At 44.2% G+C, this 17,601-nt stretch overlaps 1 protein-coding gene across 1 annotated transcript in view; it reads left to right on the forward strand.

Annotated features, from left to right (window-relative positions):
- Positions 1 to 17,601, forward strand: part of f5 (coagulation factor V) — a 65,460-nt gene that overhangs the window by 29,863 nt on the left and 17,996 nt on the right. The window contains exons 13-20 of the mRNA XM_078409226.1: positions 110 to 2,117; positions 5,067 to 5,232; positions 7,646 to 7,882; positions 8,316 to 8,544; positions 10,676 to 10,861; positions 14,409 to 14,525; positions 16,343 to 16,414; positions 16,865 to 16,959. Coding sequence (XP_078265352.1) covers positions 110 to 2,117; positions 5,067 to 5,232; positions 7,646 to 7,882; positions 8,316 to 8,544; positions 10,676 to 10,861; positions 14,409 to 14,525; positions 16,343 to 16,414; positions 16,865 to 16,959 — 3,110 coding nt within the window. The remainder of the gene's footprint in view (positions 1 to 109; positions 2,118 to 5,066; positions 5,233 to 7,645; positions 7,883 to 8,315; positions 8,545 to 10,675; positions 10,862 to 14,408; positions 14,526 to 16,342; positions 16,415 to 16,864; positions 16,960 to 17,601) is intronic.

Here is a 17,601-nt window from a genome sequence, read left to right on the forward strand (position 1 = left end):
ATTCACTGAGAAGGTCCTGCCTTAGTTTGACTTCCCGTGTTTCATCCCTGTGCAGCACTGAGTGTTCTGGTTTATTGCTGATCTTGAGATGCAGTGTTGGGTTTTGCAGGAGAGTGGCTTCTCAGGCCCCTGAGCACACAGTTGAGGACCTACGGTATGAGGATGAGAATTAAAGTCTACCAATGCGATGACGAGGCAGTCTTGCACCCACTGGTCTTTTTCAAGATTGAATATGAGGGAGACAAAGTCCTGGTAGAAGTCAGTGAGGAAGTTAACAACCAGGAATTAGATGCGGATACTCTGGAATTTCTGCAAGAATTCGGTCAGCGGTCATTTAAAAATTTGCAGGAAAACACCGAAGGAGAAGATATTCTCCAATTTATTGAAGGGGATTCAACAGAGGACAACACTGTTGCATTCAAGGAAGAAGCCATGCCATATCCAAATGGAACTCAGAGTAAAATATCCATCAATGCAAGTAAACCAATCTGGGATGACTTGGATTATTATCCTGAAGAGGACAAACTTGAAGAATCTGTTAAACTAAATGAAAGTTCAACTGTGGAACCAACAACGGCAAAAGCACTCAGTGAAGTGACACCATTAGCTGAATCATCAGGATCTGATTCACGACCTCTGAATTCCACCTCAACAGGTACTCTTTTAAGCCACAATATGCAGAGCAGGGTGGAAGAAACAGCCAGCCTGGAGACTCCTACCAAAGACAATGATACAAGGGATGACACTAACGGACCTGAAGATACTGTATCAATGACAGCCATCGACAGTGCCACTTTCTTACTGAACATGAACGACACAGGCATTCTGCTTAATCTCACAGAGCAGATTCCTGAATCAACATTCAGACACAGTAATAATTCTCAGCTAACTGCAGAGAGTGCAAGTTACGCCAACACTACTGATGGTGAGGGAGAAGAAGGGTATGCTCCAGTTCCACAAGGAAATAGCTCAGGAAAAAATCGTCAAGAAGGCAACGTTGAGGATTTGATTAGACGAGGCAATGAGGGTGTTGTAGAAGTAAATACTGACAGTGAAATGGGGGTCCAACAGGAAGTCGTCAAAACGGGTGTAGGTGTTGAGTTCGGATTGGTTGATGAATCAATGTCAGTCGAAGGCAATGAGGCATTTGAGGAGGCACCCACTCCTGACTTCATCCAGGGTGGTGTGAATAAGACAGAGTACATTACAAATATTGGTAGCACAAGTGAAGCAATGACTAATGGTGAGAAGATTTCATTCAGTCAAGTATCCAGTGAGACACTACAACATTTCACGGATACCTCAGAAGACTCAAGTACGGAGACCAGTGGAGATTTTGAGAAGAATAATTCGTTCAGTCGAGTGTCCAGTGAGGTTCCAAACCGTTTTACTAATACCTCGGAAGAGTCAAGTCTGGAGAGCAGTGAAGATCCTGAAAAGGTGTTTATTTTCTTAAAGAAATATGTAGAAGACAAGCACAGGGTTCGATTTCAGGGAACACCTGTAAAACCCAAAGGGCATCATCTCACCTATCAAGTGGAAGATAGAGGCGTTCGTGTGTCCAAGGTAAAAAGTTTGAAAAGGTACATAAAAGACGCAGCAAAAAATAACTCTAGACAAATGCTCAAAACTGTGGAAAACGCGAGAAGGAAAGCTGCAGCTGAAATGATGCTGAAACGCAGAAATACAATGAAGAAGCAGCTGTCACCAAGGGGGTTCAAGCCTGGGATTAAACAACGAATAAATGTTCCCATGGGCAAAAATCAGTTTTCACCAAGAGGGTTTAAATTCAAGCAAAAACACTCTGTAATCTATCAAGATGCCGCTTCCCGCACTATCATCATTGGAGTTCCCAAATTCAATATCCAAGGCACTCCTGACTACGATGAGTACATTGCAAACGTAGAGGTAAACTCTCTCGGAGCTGCGTTGGAAAATGAGGAAAAGACTGATTTAGATTCTGTAAGCCCTTATACCCACGACGAACGTACTCATTCAGACATGTCCCGGGATCCAGAGATGATTGTGGAACATTACTTACGTAGCCACATTGGGAATGTGAGGCGGTACTTTATAGCTGCAGAGGAAATTTATTGGGATTATTCCAGGAATGCAATGTAAGTTTGGAATCTTATCACCTTTTCTAATTCTTTTTAAGCTTTTTTTGTCCCATTTCTTCATTATGTAAATTAGTTTAGTTTAGTTTATTCTCACATGAATCAAGGTACAGTGGAAAGCTTTTGTTGTGTGCTAACTAGTCAGAGGAAAGACAATACATGATTACAATCGAACCGTCCACAGTGTGCAGATACATGATAAAGGGAATAACGTGAATAATGTTTTGTGCAAGATAGTCAGTAAAGTCTGATTAAACATAGTCCGAGGGTCTCCATTGAGGTAGATAGCAGTTCAGAACAACCCTCTAGTTGTGGTAGGATTGTTCAATTGCCTGATAACAGCTGGAACGAAACTGTCCCTGAATCTGGAGGTGTGCATTTTCACACCTGTCTCACCCTTGATTATGCTGTTGGCCTTGCTGAGGCAGTGTGAGGAGAAGGGAGGTTGGTTTGTGTGATGGTTTGTGTGATGGTCTGGGCTGCGTCCACAATTCTCTGCAATTTCTTGCGATCTTGGATGGAGCTGTTCCCAAACCAGAATTCCCAAATATAGATCAGATCGACATCCAACACACAGACCATTTTAAAATTTGCTAACAGTCTGAAGTTATCTCTCTCGTTTTCATTTGCTGCATTAAAGGTGCTCAAAAATAGGTTGATCAGACAGTTAGCAACTTGGTGTTAAGACGGATTAACATTCTGCATGGCTAATTTTTTAGTTGTTCTGCTTTTACATTATTACAACCTAGTCAGAAATAATTGCAGTGTTGCTGCTCAGCTGAGGAATTATTCTAAAAGAAATAGCATTACTATTATCTGATGTTAATGTACATCTACACTCATCAAGGTATTGGAAACAAAAAACATGAATCAAAATCTCATCTCTTAACAGAACGTGTAGGAAGGAACTGCGGGTGCTGGTTTATACATAGAAACTTAGAAAATAGGAGCAGGAGGAGGCCATTCGGCCCTTCGAACCATTCATTGTGATCATGGCTGATCATCCACAATCAGTAAGCCGTGCCTGCCTTCTCCCCATATCCCTTGATTCCGCTAGCCCCTAGAGCTCTATCTAACTCTCTTTTAAATTCATCCAGTGAATTGGCCTCCACTGCCTTCTGTGGTAGAGAATTCCATACCGAAGATGGACACAAAGTGCTGGAGTAACTCAGCGGAGTTCGGACCCATCCTTTTTCTCCCAAGATGCTGCCTGACCCGCTGAGTTTCTCCAGCACTTTTTGTCTATCTTCAGCTTAACTCCTGAATTGAATCTCTAAGCTAAATATTTCATAGCTTTTAAAACTCGAAGGCTTAAACAAAAAGGCTCTACAGGTTTAAAGGCCTATGAAACGTTAAAGTTTTAAACTTAAAAACTTGGAACTTTTTAAAAGTTTTAAACTTTAAAAGTTTAAAGTGCCTTCAAACATAAAGAGGAGGTATCAGACTTCTTATGTCCATAATTGTAGCAGTCAAATTGTGCAACTTATATTCAACATAAAGACCAAAATGAAGACGGTAAACCAAAACAGTGTTCATAGATCCTATATCAGTGTATTTGCAAACTGCTTAGTTTATTGCAGTTTTTTCTCTTTTGGTCATTAAACTCCTTGTAATTAAAAATGTAATAGTTGGAAAGACCATAAGTCATAGGAGCAGAATTAGGCCATTCGGCTCATTGAATCTACTCTGCCATTCAATCATGGCTGATCCATTTTAACCTCTCAACCCCATTCTCCTGCGTTCTCCCAAAAACCTTTGACATCCTCACTAGTCAAGAACCTATCAATCTCTACTCTTTGGCAATGAATTCCACAGATTCACCATCCTAGGACAGCAGTGGCACAGTGGTAGAGTTGCTGCCTCACAGCGCCAGAGACCCGGGTTTAATCCTGATTATGGGTGTTGTCTGTATGGAGTTTGTACGTTCTCCATGTGACTGCGTGGGTTTTACCTGGGTGCTCCAAGGTGTTTCCACGCTGTACCTTTAAACTAAACAAAACTAAACTCTGGCTAAATAAATTTCTCTTCATCTCCATTTTGAAGATACGTCCTTTTATTCAGAGACTGTGCCTCTGGTTCAAGACTCTCTCATTAATTGAAACATCCTTTCCACGTCCACTCTCTCTCTAGTCCTTTCATCATCCGGTAGGTTTCAATTTAAAGAAACTGCATTCTAAATCTCAAAGTCATTTACATGGTCAGAGCAGGGAGATTATATTTGCTGGGGTGTTTCATTCATACTAAGCTTCTAGCCCAAATATTGTTCATTTAAAACCCATCAGATAATAAAGAAGAAAGACCGGTCAACCTTAAAGTGCCAAATTCTGCAAGTCTTTGTGTTTAAAAGATGAGTTAAATAATATTTTAAAAGACATGCGCAAAATTTACCTGATATAGAATCTTGAAGAAAATTAATGTGCTATTATATGTGCAGAAATGGGGATGCACAGTGGTGCTGCGGTAGAGTTGCTGCCTCACAGCATCAGAGACCCGGGTTCGATCCTGACCATGGGTGCTATCTGTACGGAGTTTGTACTTTCTCCCCGTGACCTCGTGGGTTTTCTCGGGCGCTCCGGTTTCTTCCCCCACTCCAAAGACGTACAAGTTTGTTGGTTAATTGGCTTCAGTAAGAATTGTAAATTCTCACTAGTGTGTAGGATAGTGCTAATGTTTGGGAAGATTACTGGTCGGCGCGGACTTAGTGTGTTGAAGGGCCTGTTTCTGCACTGTATCTCTAAAATATATTATATAGTATCTCTAAACTACATAGTATAGTATATAGTATAGTATACTAAACTATATTGCATATAGTATAACTATATAGTTTAACTACATAGTATCTATAAACTATATCTCTAAACTAATGTTATAATTTGCTGACCCAATTTACATTTTGCATGTCATATTGAATGATATTCTATTCTTTGTGTTATGTCTTCCTAATGCAAGAGATTTTGGGGGTTCCACAAAACAAAGGAATACTCAGTACAAAAAGGTCAGATTTCAAAGATATACAGACGCCTTCTTTCGGACTCGTTACACTAGTGGAGAACGGGAGGACCACTTGGGAATTCTTGGACCAGTCATCAGAGCCGAAATCAATGATGTCATCAAGGTGTACAATAATATTTTATTCATAATTTACATTGGTTATACTTTAGCCAGAGGGTGGTGAATCTGTGGAATTCATTGCTACAGACGGGTGTGGAGGCCAAGTCAATGGATATGTTTATAGCGAGATTAACAGATTCTTGATTAGTATGGGTGTCAGGGGTTATGGGGAGAAGGCAGGAGAATGGGGTTGAGAGGGAAAGATAGATCAGCCATGATTGAATGGCGGAGTAGACTTGATGAGCCAAATGGCCTAATTCTGCTCCTATCACTTATAAACATGGATATATGAACTTTAGTGTGAATTACTGACTTCCTGCTTTCAAGTTGCATTTAAATGGCTGGGTCTGCTTTGGTTCATTTGGTACAGTTCTGTTGGTTCTGATCAGAAAGTTAAGGGTTCATTTCCATTGCAAGACTGTGGCATCTAAACTAGAGTAGAAGACAAAGTGTAGAAGGTGGAAACAAAGTATTACATGTTAACCGTTGATAAATTTCCTGGTGGATACAAGGAACTACAGATGCTGGTGTACAAAAATTGACAAAAAGTGTTGGAGTAACTCAGCGGGTAAGGCAGTATCTCTGGAAGACGTGGATAGGTGACGATTTGGGTTTGGACCCTTCTTCAGTGATTGTAGTGGGGGGGGGACTAAGCTGGAAAATAGGTAGGGGTGGGACAAAGCCTCAAGTGATAGGTGGATACAGGTGAGGGGAGAGTTTGATTGGCAGATAAAGGCTCGAGATGTGAAGGAGACAAAAGGAGACATAAAAGGGTGTCAGACAAGGAGAGAGGAGGGAGTGAAATGTAAAACCAGAGTGCAGGATATTGGTGAAAGTGGGCGGGATAGCGGGAGAAATGGGTTTGCCCTCTCGGGGGGGGGGGCATTGGAAAGAGAGGGGGTGCTACCTAAAATTTAAGGGTTTGCAATCAGTCTGAAGGTTCCTGACCCTTCTGAAGTAGAGTTTCGACTTGAAACGTCACCTATCCATGTCCTCCACTGATGCAGCCTGACCCGCTACTCTTTGTGTACTACAAAAGACTCCAGCATCTACAGTTCCTTGTGTCTCCATCTAAAGCTAGTTCATCAGTCCGTTATTCCTGAAATATTGGATGAAATGTTAACTGAAACTTTAATTTGCCCTTTGATCCAGATGACAAGCTTAGCAGGTAATTGTTCATAAGTTCATACGTCATAGGAGCAGAATTAGGCCATTCGGCTCATCGAGTCTACTCCGCCATTCAATCATGGCTGATCTATCTTTCCCTCTCAACCCCATTCACCTGCTTTTTCTCCAAAACCCCTGACATCCTTACTAATCAAGAATCTGTAAATCTCCATCTTAAAAATATCCATTGACTTGGCCTCCACAGCCCTCCTTGGCAACGAATTCCACAGATTCACCACCCTCTGGCTAAAGAAATTCATCCTGATATCCTTTCAAAAGTTACATCTTTTTTAATCTGAGGGTATGGCCTCTGGTCCTAGACTCTCCCACAAATGGGAATATCCTCTCCTCATTCAATCTATCCAGTCCTTTCATTATTTGGTAAGTTTCAACGAGGTTTCCCCTCATCCTTCTAAATCCTTCCAGAAGAATACGGTGTTCTGAACAGTGAAATTGCATTGCCGTGATTTATTGTAATGACTAATATGACTGTATTGAGCAATGTGAGTTATTATTTATAACATAAAGTAATGCTGGAAATACACAACAGTTCAGGCAGAATTTGTGGTGAGAACCAGAGAGAATACTTGTAAGTTGCTGGAAAGAACTATCTTTAGTGCATCCTACCTGCTGTTTCACTAGCCATTTCACTAGCTTTAAAAATGGTGTATCAATAACATCAATAAAAAATACACAAAATGCTGGAGTAACTCAGCAGGTCAGGCAGCATCTCTGGAGAACATGGGTAGGTGAAGTTTTGGACGGGGACCCTTCTTCAGAAATTAATAATTTAGTTTTAGAGATACAGCCTGGAAGCAGGCCCTTCGGCCCACCAAGTCTACGCCGACCATTGATCACCTATTCACGCTAGTTTTCCCACTACACACTGGGGGCAATTTACAGAGGCTAATTAATCTATATACCTGAATGTCTTTGGGACGTGGGAAGAAACCCACGTGGTTACAGGAAGAACATGCAAACTCCACACACAGACAGCACCCGAGGTCAGGATCGAGCCTAGCTTTCTGGCGCTGTGAGGCAACGGCTCTACCAGCTGTTCCACTGTGCCCCGCATTAGTTACTTTTTATGAAACTATCTAGCTTGTTCATCAGGCATTCCCTTCCCATTACAATCGAACCTAGGACTCTGGCGCTGTGAGGCAGCGGCTCTGCCACTGCGCCACAATGGTGCCCTTTTCAACACCCAGTATCTTCTTGATTGATAACTTATATGTGTGCTTATTCATCAGGTTATGTTCAAAAACTTTGCTTCAAGGCCATACTCCATTCACGCACATGGAGTGTCGTATGAAAAATCCTCGGAGGGAATGATGTACGAAGACTTCTCTACAGATTGGTTCAAATCAGACGATGCTGTTCCACCAAATGCCACGTATACCTACGTATGGAATGTGCCTCCTCGGTCTGGGCCTGAAGACACGGATTCAGTTTGCAAGTCCTGGGTCTATTATTCTAGCGTAGACTTTGTGAGTGTTCTCCAATGGAAATGACTTCAATGATTCTTGGCAATTTGAATTTAGTTTAATTTAGAGATACACCACGGAAACTGGCCCTTCGACCCACACCGACCATCCACACCGAGTCCGCACCGACCATCGATTCCCACTCACTAACACTATCCTACACCAACTAGAAACAATTTACAATTATACCAAGCCAATTAACCCACAAACCTGGACGTTTTTTTGAGTGTGGGAGTAAACCGGAGCACCTGGAGAAAACCCACATAGGTCATAGGGAGAACATACATACCCCATACAGTCAGCACCCGTGGTCAGGGTCGAACCCAGGTCTCTGGTGCTGTAAGGCACCAACTCTACCGCTGTGCTGCCCTCGCCCTGCCGCCCTGAACTGCATTTTATTTTACAAATGCTGAAAGTATTGTTTCTTTCCTTACAGGAGAAGGATATTAATTCAGGTTTGATTGGACCTCTTCTGATCTGTCGGAATGGCACATTGTCGTACCTTGATGATATCCCCAAAGATGCTCCTGAATTTATTTTTCTGTTCAATACTTTCGATGAAACCAAAAGCTGGTACCTTAACAACAACATAAGACAAAGTTGTAATGGCGACTGTGAGATGAGTGTTGAAGATTCAGATTTTATACAACGCAATACGTTTCATGGTACTCATTCCTTTCTTCTGTATTCAGATATCTTTTAAGTTTAACATCCTTTCTGTGGCCACAGTGTCACCATTGCTAATTTTATAACTTAGGAGAAAATCAGCATTGGACTCATAGAGAGTCAGAGTCTTACAGCGTAGAAACAGACCTTTCGGCCCAACTTGCCCACAAATGTCCCGACTACACTTGGCGGCACGGTGATGCAGCAGTAGAGCTGCTGCCTTACAGTGCCAGAGACCTGGGTTCGATCCTGACCATGGGGGCTGTCTGTACGGAATTTGTAACCATTGTGCGATACAGTGGGGATGTGTGGGGATTGCTGGTCGGTGTGGACGGTGGGCTGCAAGGCCTGTTTCCGCGCTGTATTGCTAAAGTAAACTAAACACCAGTCCCATCTGCCTGCATTTGGCCCATTTCCCTCTAAAGCTGACCTATCCATGTATCTGTCTAAATGTCTCTTAAACATTGTATTCTACCTGCCTCAACTACCTCCTCGATCTATTCCTCTCATGGAATAATAATCAACAATTACATCAGTGATTTAATGCTGATCAGTATTTTTTTGTTAAACACTAGGGAGTGTCAGCTACAGGGAGAGGTTGTACAGACTTGGATTGTTTTCTCTGGAACGCTGGAGGTTGAGAGGAGACCTGATGGAAATATATACAATTATGAGAGGCATAAACAGGGTAGACAGTTAGAACCTGGGGAATGTCAAATGCTCGAGGGCATAGCTTTAAGGTGAGAGGAACAAATTTTAAAGGAGATGTGCAAGGCAAGTGTTTACATAGAGGGTGGTGAATGCCTGGAATGTGCTGCCAGGGGTGGTGGTGGAGGCAGATATGATAGTGGTGTTAACCTTGGATCGGCACATGGATATGCAGGGAATGGAGGGATATGTATTATGTGCAGGCAGATAAAAGTTGGTCGTCGTTATGGTTGGCACAGACAATGTGGACCATAGGGCCTGTTCCTGTGCTGCAATGTTCTCTGTATGTTCGATATGTTAGCCTTCTGATTATCTTCCCATCAAACTATCTCCCTGCACCCAGATGCACAAATATCTGTTATGCCCCATATCTGAGGAAGGATGTGCTGGCGTTGGAGAGGGTCCAGACGAGACTTATGAGAATGATCTCAGGAATTAATCGGTTAACGTAGAATGAACATTTGACTGCACTGGGCCTGTACTCACTGGAGTTTATAAGGATGAGGGGGGACTCATGGAAACTTAACGAATTGTATAGAATGGATGTGGAGAGGATGTTTCCTCTAGTGGGAGAGTCTAGGATCTGGAGCCCAAGCCTCAGAATAAAAGGACTTACTTTTAGAAAGGAGATGAGGAGGAATTTCTTTAGTCAGCGGGTGGTGAATCTGTGGGATTCGTTGAACCAACACCTTGACAGGATTTCCAGTCCATAATAGTGTTGCAAATTGGTTAGATGTTACATTTCGATGAATTTCCCAACTGCCTCACATTGTTAGAAAGGGGTTTAGAACGGCATAACGATTCCTTTTTTTTTTAACAATGAATGAAAAACAATTAAATGAAAACCCACACAATTTATTTGGTGTGCTATTTTTCTCTGCTGTAATTTACAGGGGAGATTACTCCTGCAGAGTTTCCTATCTTAACTAACAACCTCCAACTTATTTCAAGTAACGTTCTGCTAAAATTAATTATTTGTCCATTTGGATTGTAAACACATTTCATTCAGTCTTTTGAAAGTTTTGGGGCGGCACGGTGGCACAGCGGTAGAGTTGCTGCATGACAGCGCAGAGACCCAGGTTCAATCCGGACTGCAGGTGCTGTCTGTACGGAGTTTGTACGTTCTCCCTGTAAACGCGTGGGTTTTCGCCGGGAGTTCTGGTTTCCGCCCACACTCCAATGATGGACAGATTTGTAGGCTCATTGGCTTCGGTAAAATTGCAAACTGTCCCGTGTGTGTGTAGGATAGTGTTAGTGTGCGGGGATCGGCGGTCGGAGTGAACTAGGTGTGCCGAAGGGCCTGCTTCCGCGCTGTATCTCTGATATCGCTGTAAACTAATAAACTAAACTAAAGATCACAACTTTCAGCCAACCAATGAATATTTTCATGATTTCTAACGAATAACTTCTTTGCATTTCTAGCTATAAACGGGTACACCGACGGTTCATTAAGAGGCCTGGTGATGTTTGAGAAGGAACTGGTTCGTTTTTATTTGATCAACATGGGAAGCTCAGATGAAGTGCATGCTATAAGTTTGGCTGGTCACACGTTCATTGAAAAGATTGAGAACACAAGCCATCGTCTGGGAATTTACAGCTTGTATCCAGGTAAGGCCCTTCACTGTCCATGTGGCATGATGTTTATGGACCTCCCCTTCTGGACCTCCGCACCGTCGAATGGATCTATAAGAGGTGAAGGGCCGGAGTAACTCATAGGGTCAGGCAGCATCTCTGAAAAACATGGATAGGTGACGTTCTCCTTTGATGCTGCCTAGAGAACATATGGCCGTCTGAGCCTGAGATAGACTTGGGGGAGCGGGGGTTAAAAAATGCACAGGCTTCTTCTTGCCTGAAAATCTTAGACGTGTGGAGTAAAATTTGACTTAAAGATAATGAGCACTGCCCTCCCAGACCCACCCCCGCGCCAGACCTCAAACTGAGCCAGCAACCCTGCTCCTCTCTGTTCTCGATCTGCCTGAGAGTCCCATAACTAGAGACCATGGGTCATAATTTTATGTGCAATCATAAAATCTAGACTTTAGGAGCAGAATTAGGACATTCGGCTATCAAGTCTACTCCATCATTCAATCATGGCTGATCTATCTTTCCCTCTCAAGCCCATTCTCCTGCCTTCTCCCCATAACCTTTAATGCCATTACTAATCAAGAATCTGTCAATCTCCGCCATAAAAATACCCAAAGATTTGGCCTCCACAGCCGTCTGTGGCAATGAATTCCACAGATTCACCAACCTCTGACTAAACAAATTCCTCCCCATCTCCCTTCTAAAGGTTCATCATTTTATTCTGCTATTCTCTCCCACTAGTGGAAACATCCTCTCCACATCCACTCTATCCGAGCCTTTCACTGCCCCCCCCCACCCCCTCTAAATTCTTTCTAAATTCCTTCTAAATTCCAGCGAGTACAGACCCAGTGCCGGCAAATGCCCATCCTACGTTAATCGAATCATCCCCGGGATCATTCTCGTAAATCTCCTCTGAACCCTCTCCACCGCCAGCACATCCTTCCTCAGATATGGGGTCACTGGGACAAGGGGGTGGCTGTCTGCCCAAAGGGCGAGACACCAGTTCACAGTGGTACTGTACATGGAAGAATGAAGGTCATAAGGTGGCAACAACAATTGTTGGTCGGCAGTCAATCTGCCCCAATGTTTAGAAATTTAATCATTGATATTGTCAGATAAAGTATTATTTTCTCTGGAACGCCAATGTTGAGGAGAGACCTGATCGAATTATGTAAAGTTACAAGAGGCATAGATAGGGTGTACAGTCAGAACCCATTTCCCAGAGTTGAAATGTCAAATACTAGTGAGCATAGTGTGAGGGAGAGAGGGAAAGTTTAAAGGCGATGTATGGGGCAGTTTTTTTTACACAGAGAGTGGTGGGTGCTGGGAACACTCTTCCAGGGGCGATGGTGGAGGCAGAAACGATAGTGGTGTTTAAGAGGCTTGTAGGTGGGTACATGGGGCATGGAGGGATATGGTTCACGGGCAGGAGGAAGAGATTAGTTTATGTTGGCATCATGTTTGGCACAGACATTGGGAGTTGAAGGGCCTGTTCATGTGCCGCATTGTTCTATGTTTTATGAATAGGTTCATGGCAACAGTTGGTCCAGATTACTGCACCAATCCTGCCTCGCTTTGCAACTACCTAAGGTTGAGTGAGTTGTAGATGTAGCCCAGTCCATCACACAGATCAGACTTCCCACCATTGTCCCCATCTTTACTTCACGCTGCCTCGGAAAATCAGCCATTAAAATCCAAGACTTGTCCCACCCCTGTCATTCCATCTTCTCCCTGCCCCCGTCGCAGAAAGTACAGAAGCTTGAAACTGCTTCTTTCCCTCCGTTAATAAGCTTCTGAACAGTTCTTCCATCAGCTAGGATATTGTCCGGTTCACCTCTACCTGATGCGCTACAATGCTGAGAACAATATTTTGCACTCTGTACTTTTCCCTTTGCTCTACCTGTTGTACTTGAATTTGGCTTGATTGTGTGTGTATGTATGTGTGCATATATATATATATATATGTATGTGTCTGTCTGTTTGTATATGTGTGTGTAACAAACACACACATATATAACTGTTACAATTATATCTGTGTATATTTATATATATATACATTATATATATACACTGATGAGCCAAAACATTATGACCACCTGCCTAATATGCTGTTGGTCCTCCATGTGGCACCAGAACGGCGCCGACCCGCCGAGGCATGGAGTCTATAAGACCCCTGAAGGTGTCCCGTGGTATCTGGCACCAAAACATTAGCGGCAGCTCCTTCAAGTCCTGTAAGTTGTGAGGTGGAGCCGCCGTGGATCGGACTTGTCGATTCAGTTCATCCCACAGATGCTCAATCGGATTGAGATCTGGAGAGTTTGGAGGCCAGGGCAACACCGTGAACACTTCATCATGCTCCTCAAACCATTCCCGAACAATGTGTGCAGTGTGGCAGGGCGCATTATCCTACTGAAAGAGGCCACTGCCATCAGGGAATACCATTGCCATGAAGGGGTGTACCTGGTCTGCAACGATGTTTAGGTTGGTGACACGTGTCAATTTGACATCCACACGAATGGCCGGACCCAGGGTTTCCCAGCAGAACATTGGCCAGAGCATCACACTCCCTCCACCGGCTTATCGTCTTCCCCCAGTGCATCCTGGTAAACGGCACACACGTGCACGGCCATCCACGTGATCTAAAAGAAAACGTGACTCATTGGACCAGGTGTCCTTCTTCCACTGCTCCAAGGTCCAGTTCTGACGCTCGCGTGCCCAATGTGGGCGCTTTCGATGGTGGAGAGGACTCATCATGGGCACTCTGCAGCCCCATACGCAGCAGGGTGCGACGCACTGTGTATTGTGACATTCCTCCCGTGACCACCATTAAAATTTCCTGTGACTTGTGCCACAGTAGACTTTCTGTCGGTTCAGACCAGACGGGATAGCCTTCATTGCCCTCGCGCATCGATGAGCCCAACACCTTGTCGCCGGTTTGTGGTTTGTCCCTCCTCGGACCACTGTCGGTAGGTACTCACCACTGCTGACCGGGAGTACCCCAGAATCCTTGCTGTTTCAGAGGTGCTCTGACCCAGTTGTCTGGCCATAATAATTTGGCCCCTTGTCAAAGTCGCTCAGGTCTTTACTCCTGCCCATTTTTCCTGCATTCAACACATCAACTTCAAGAACTGACTGTTCACTTGCTGCCTAATATATCCCACCCCTTGAAAGGTGCCATTGTAACAAGATAATCAATGTTATTCACGTCACCTGTCAGTGGTCAGAATGTTTTGGCTCATCGGTGTATACACGCATATACATACACACACATTTTATTTAGTTATATATATTTACATATATATACATACACACACCCACACACACTCTTTTCTGTTTATTTATTTGTTTATTATCTGCTTTGATTGGATAGCATGCAAAACAAAGTTTTTCCATAGTACCTTAGTACACATGCAGTAATAAACCTAATGCTAAATTATTCCCTCCACAGATGCTGTCTAACTTGCTGAGATCCCCCAGCACTTTGTGTTTTACTCAAGGTTCCAACAGCTGCAGTCTCACTGGGAGTCATCCCATGAGTTTACTAATCAAGCATTTGTCCTCAAACCTACAGGTGCTTTTAGAACAGTGGAGCTGTATTCATCAAAGCCGGGCATATGGCTGTTGCAGTGTGAGAATGGAGAGGATTACAAAGGAGGCATGCACGCACATGTGCTGGTTCTATCCAAAGGCAATATAATATTGTAATAATATATTTCATGTTTTATGTTGTGTAATGCACACAATGTGCAGAGAAATATGTGAAATAAAGCTTAATATACAACTAAAGGAAAGTAACACTAAGATCTGGGCGGCACAGTGGCACAGCTGCAGAGCTGCTGCCTCACAGCGCCAAAGACCAAGATTTGACCGGGTGCTGTCTGCGCTGAGTTTGCACGTTCTCCCTGTGACCATGTCGGTCGGCTTCCTCCGGGTGCTCCGGTTTCCTCCCATTTCCCAAAGACGTGCGAGTTTGTAGGTTAATTGGCTTTTGTAAATTGTCCCTAGTGTGTCGGGAGTGGATAAGGAAGTGGGTGAGAACTAGTGTGAACGGGTGATCGATGGTCGGCATGGACTCGATGGGCCAAATGGCCCGTTTCCATGCTGTATCTCTAAACTAAAATTTCAAAATTGTATGTCAATCAGATTTCCTACAATTCTTGCTGTGTGACCACTGGCAGATGTAAATTAAACAAAGGCGGGCAGAAAACTAAATACAGGTCTACCGCCGATTTTCCAGCACCCTTGTTTCCAGAGCCTTGTCGTAAATTCCATTTTGGCGAACCCACAGAAGTCATGGCCTTGGAGAGCTGAGATACCGGCTGCAAAGTTGGCCTCAGACGTTGGCTGTGGGGACGGATTTGCCGCCTCTGGCTGGGCTATAGTTCCAGAGCCCCGGCAGCAGGGGGCAAATTCGACCCGCCGATCGGCCGTGGAATTCCCGATGCGGTTGAGATCGGCCGCCTCACCCAGTCTACGCACCACATTTTCGGGACGACTTCTAGATGGGGATTTCCAGTCCCATGTCCTGGCCCATCTACACATGGACACAGATCCTGGCCACAGTGCCACCCCAAATGATTTGGGAAAGTTTGCCCCCCCCCCCCCATGGGACACAACGATGGCCGGGCAAGGAGAGGGGTAGGAAAATAACTGCAGATGCTGCTACAAATCGAAGGTATCACAAAATGCTGGAGTAACTCAGCAGGTCAGGCAGCATCTAGGAGAGAGGGAATGGGTGACGTTTCGAGTCGAGACCCTTCTTCAGACTGATGTCAGGGAGGCGGGACAAAGAAAGGATATAGGTGGAGACAGGAAGACAGTGGGAGACCTGGGAAGGGGAGGGGAAGAGAGGGACAGAGGAACTATCTAAAGTTGGAGAAGTCAATGTTCATACCGCTGGGCTGTCAGCTGCCCAAGCGAAATACGAGGTGCTGTTCCTCCAATTTCCAGTGGGCCTCACTATGGCACTGGAGGAGGCCCTTGATAGAAAGGTCAGACTGGAAGTGGGAGGGGGAGTTGAAGTGCTCAGCCACCCGGCGATCAGGTTGGTTAAGATGGACTGAGTGAAGGTGTTGAGCGAAACGATCGCCGAGCCTTCGATTGGTCTCGCCGATGTAGAGAAGTTGACACCTGGAGCAGCGGATACAATAGATGAGGTTGGAGGAGGTGCAGGTGAATCTCTGTCTCACCTGGAAAGACTGTTTGGGTCCTTGGATGGAGTCGAGGGGGGAGGTAAAGGGACAGGTGTTGCATCTCCTGCGGGCGAGGAGAGGGGCTTCAGTTTGCGGGAACTGGACTAGATTGTGAATAATGGTGCCAAAAATGGCGGCGGCTGCATGTGTAATATATGCAAAAAATATATCACTATGCAATTGCATATGTGGCAAAATAAAGCACTATTGAACTTGTTATGGGAGGGATTGATCAGGTACAAACAATATGGATGAAATACAAGGGTACAACAGGTAAAATGATTCCAACTCAATGCATCTGCTTCCTTCCCAGGTTGTGATCGCCCACTGGGTTTGGTAACTGGAAGTATAACTGACCCACAGATCACTGCATCAGACCATGTGGGTAAGTGCATTGGATCTGCTGCTTTCAGCAGTGCAACTTGCAAAGTAATAAACGGATATAAAAGGGTGGCACAGTGGTGCAGCTGGTAGAGCCACTGCCTCACAGCGTCAGCGACCCAGGTTAGATCCTGACCTTGGGTGCTGCCTAGGCGGAGTTTGAACATTCTCCTTGTGATCGCATGGGTTTCCTCTGGGTGCTCCGGTTTCATCCCATATGACAAAGACGTGTGGGTTTGTAGGTTAATTGGTCCTCTGTAAATTGCCTCTAGTGTGCAGGGAGTGGATGGGAAAGTGGGATAACATGGAACTAGTGTGAGCGGGTGATCGATGGTCGGCGTGGACTTGGTGGGCTGAAGGGTTTGTTTCCATGCTCCTGACTGCTCTCTTGTGTATTGTACCTATTCTACTGACATTTGCGGGTTTTTACTTGGATTTTGTTATCCTTTATTAGGTAAATGGGAGCCAAAGTTGGCTCGACTGCACAACAGTGACATGGTCAATGCCTGGAGTGCAGAGATGAACAACAAAAACATACCTTGGATCCAAGTATGACCTCATTCTTACAAAGGAATATATATTTTCCTAAATCGCTAGTGGGCAATATTTATGCTTATAATCATTAATGCACATTTAGAAATGTTTGCTCATTGTGTAAAACACATATAAGTATGAATGTTTTCAAAAGCTATGTTCACATACCTTTTTGTAGGAGCAAGGAACTGTAGATGCTGGTTTACAAAAAAAAAGACACCAAGTGCTGGAGTAACTCAATGGGCCGGACCGCATCTGCGGAGAACGTGGATAGGCTATTTTTCGGGTTGGAGCCCTTCTTCAGACTCGAATCAGGGTCTGAAGGTCATAAGGAATTAGGCCATTTGGCCCATCAAGTCGACTCTGCCATTCAATCATGGCTAATCTATCTCTCCCTCCTAACCCCATTCTCCTGCTTTCTCCGCATAACCACTGACACCTGTACTAATCAAGAATCTATCAATCTCTGCCTTAAAAATATCCACTGTTTTGGCCTCCAGTTTTCTGTGGCAAAGAATTCCACAGATTCACCACCCTCTAACTAAAGAAATTTCTCCTCATCTCCTTCCTAAAACGTCCATTAATTCTGATGCTATGACTTCTAGTCCCAGCCTCTCCCACTGGTAGAAACATCCTCTCCACATCCACTCAATCCAA

The sequence above is a fragment of the Rhinoraja longicauda genome, chromosome 12, assembly GCF_053455715.1.
Source record: "Rhinoraja longicauda isolate Sanriku21f chromosome 12, sRhiLon1.1, whole genome shotgun sequence".
Taxonomy (NCBI): domain Eukaryota; kingdom Metazoa; phylum Chordata; class Chondrichthyes; order Rajiformes; family Arhynchobatidae; genus Rhinoraja; species Rhinoraja longicauda.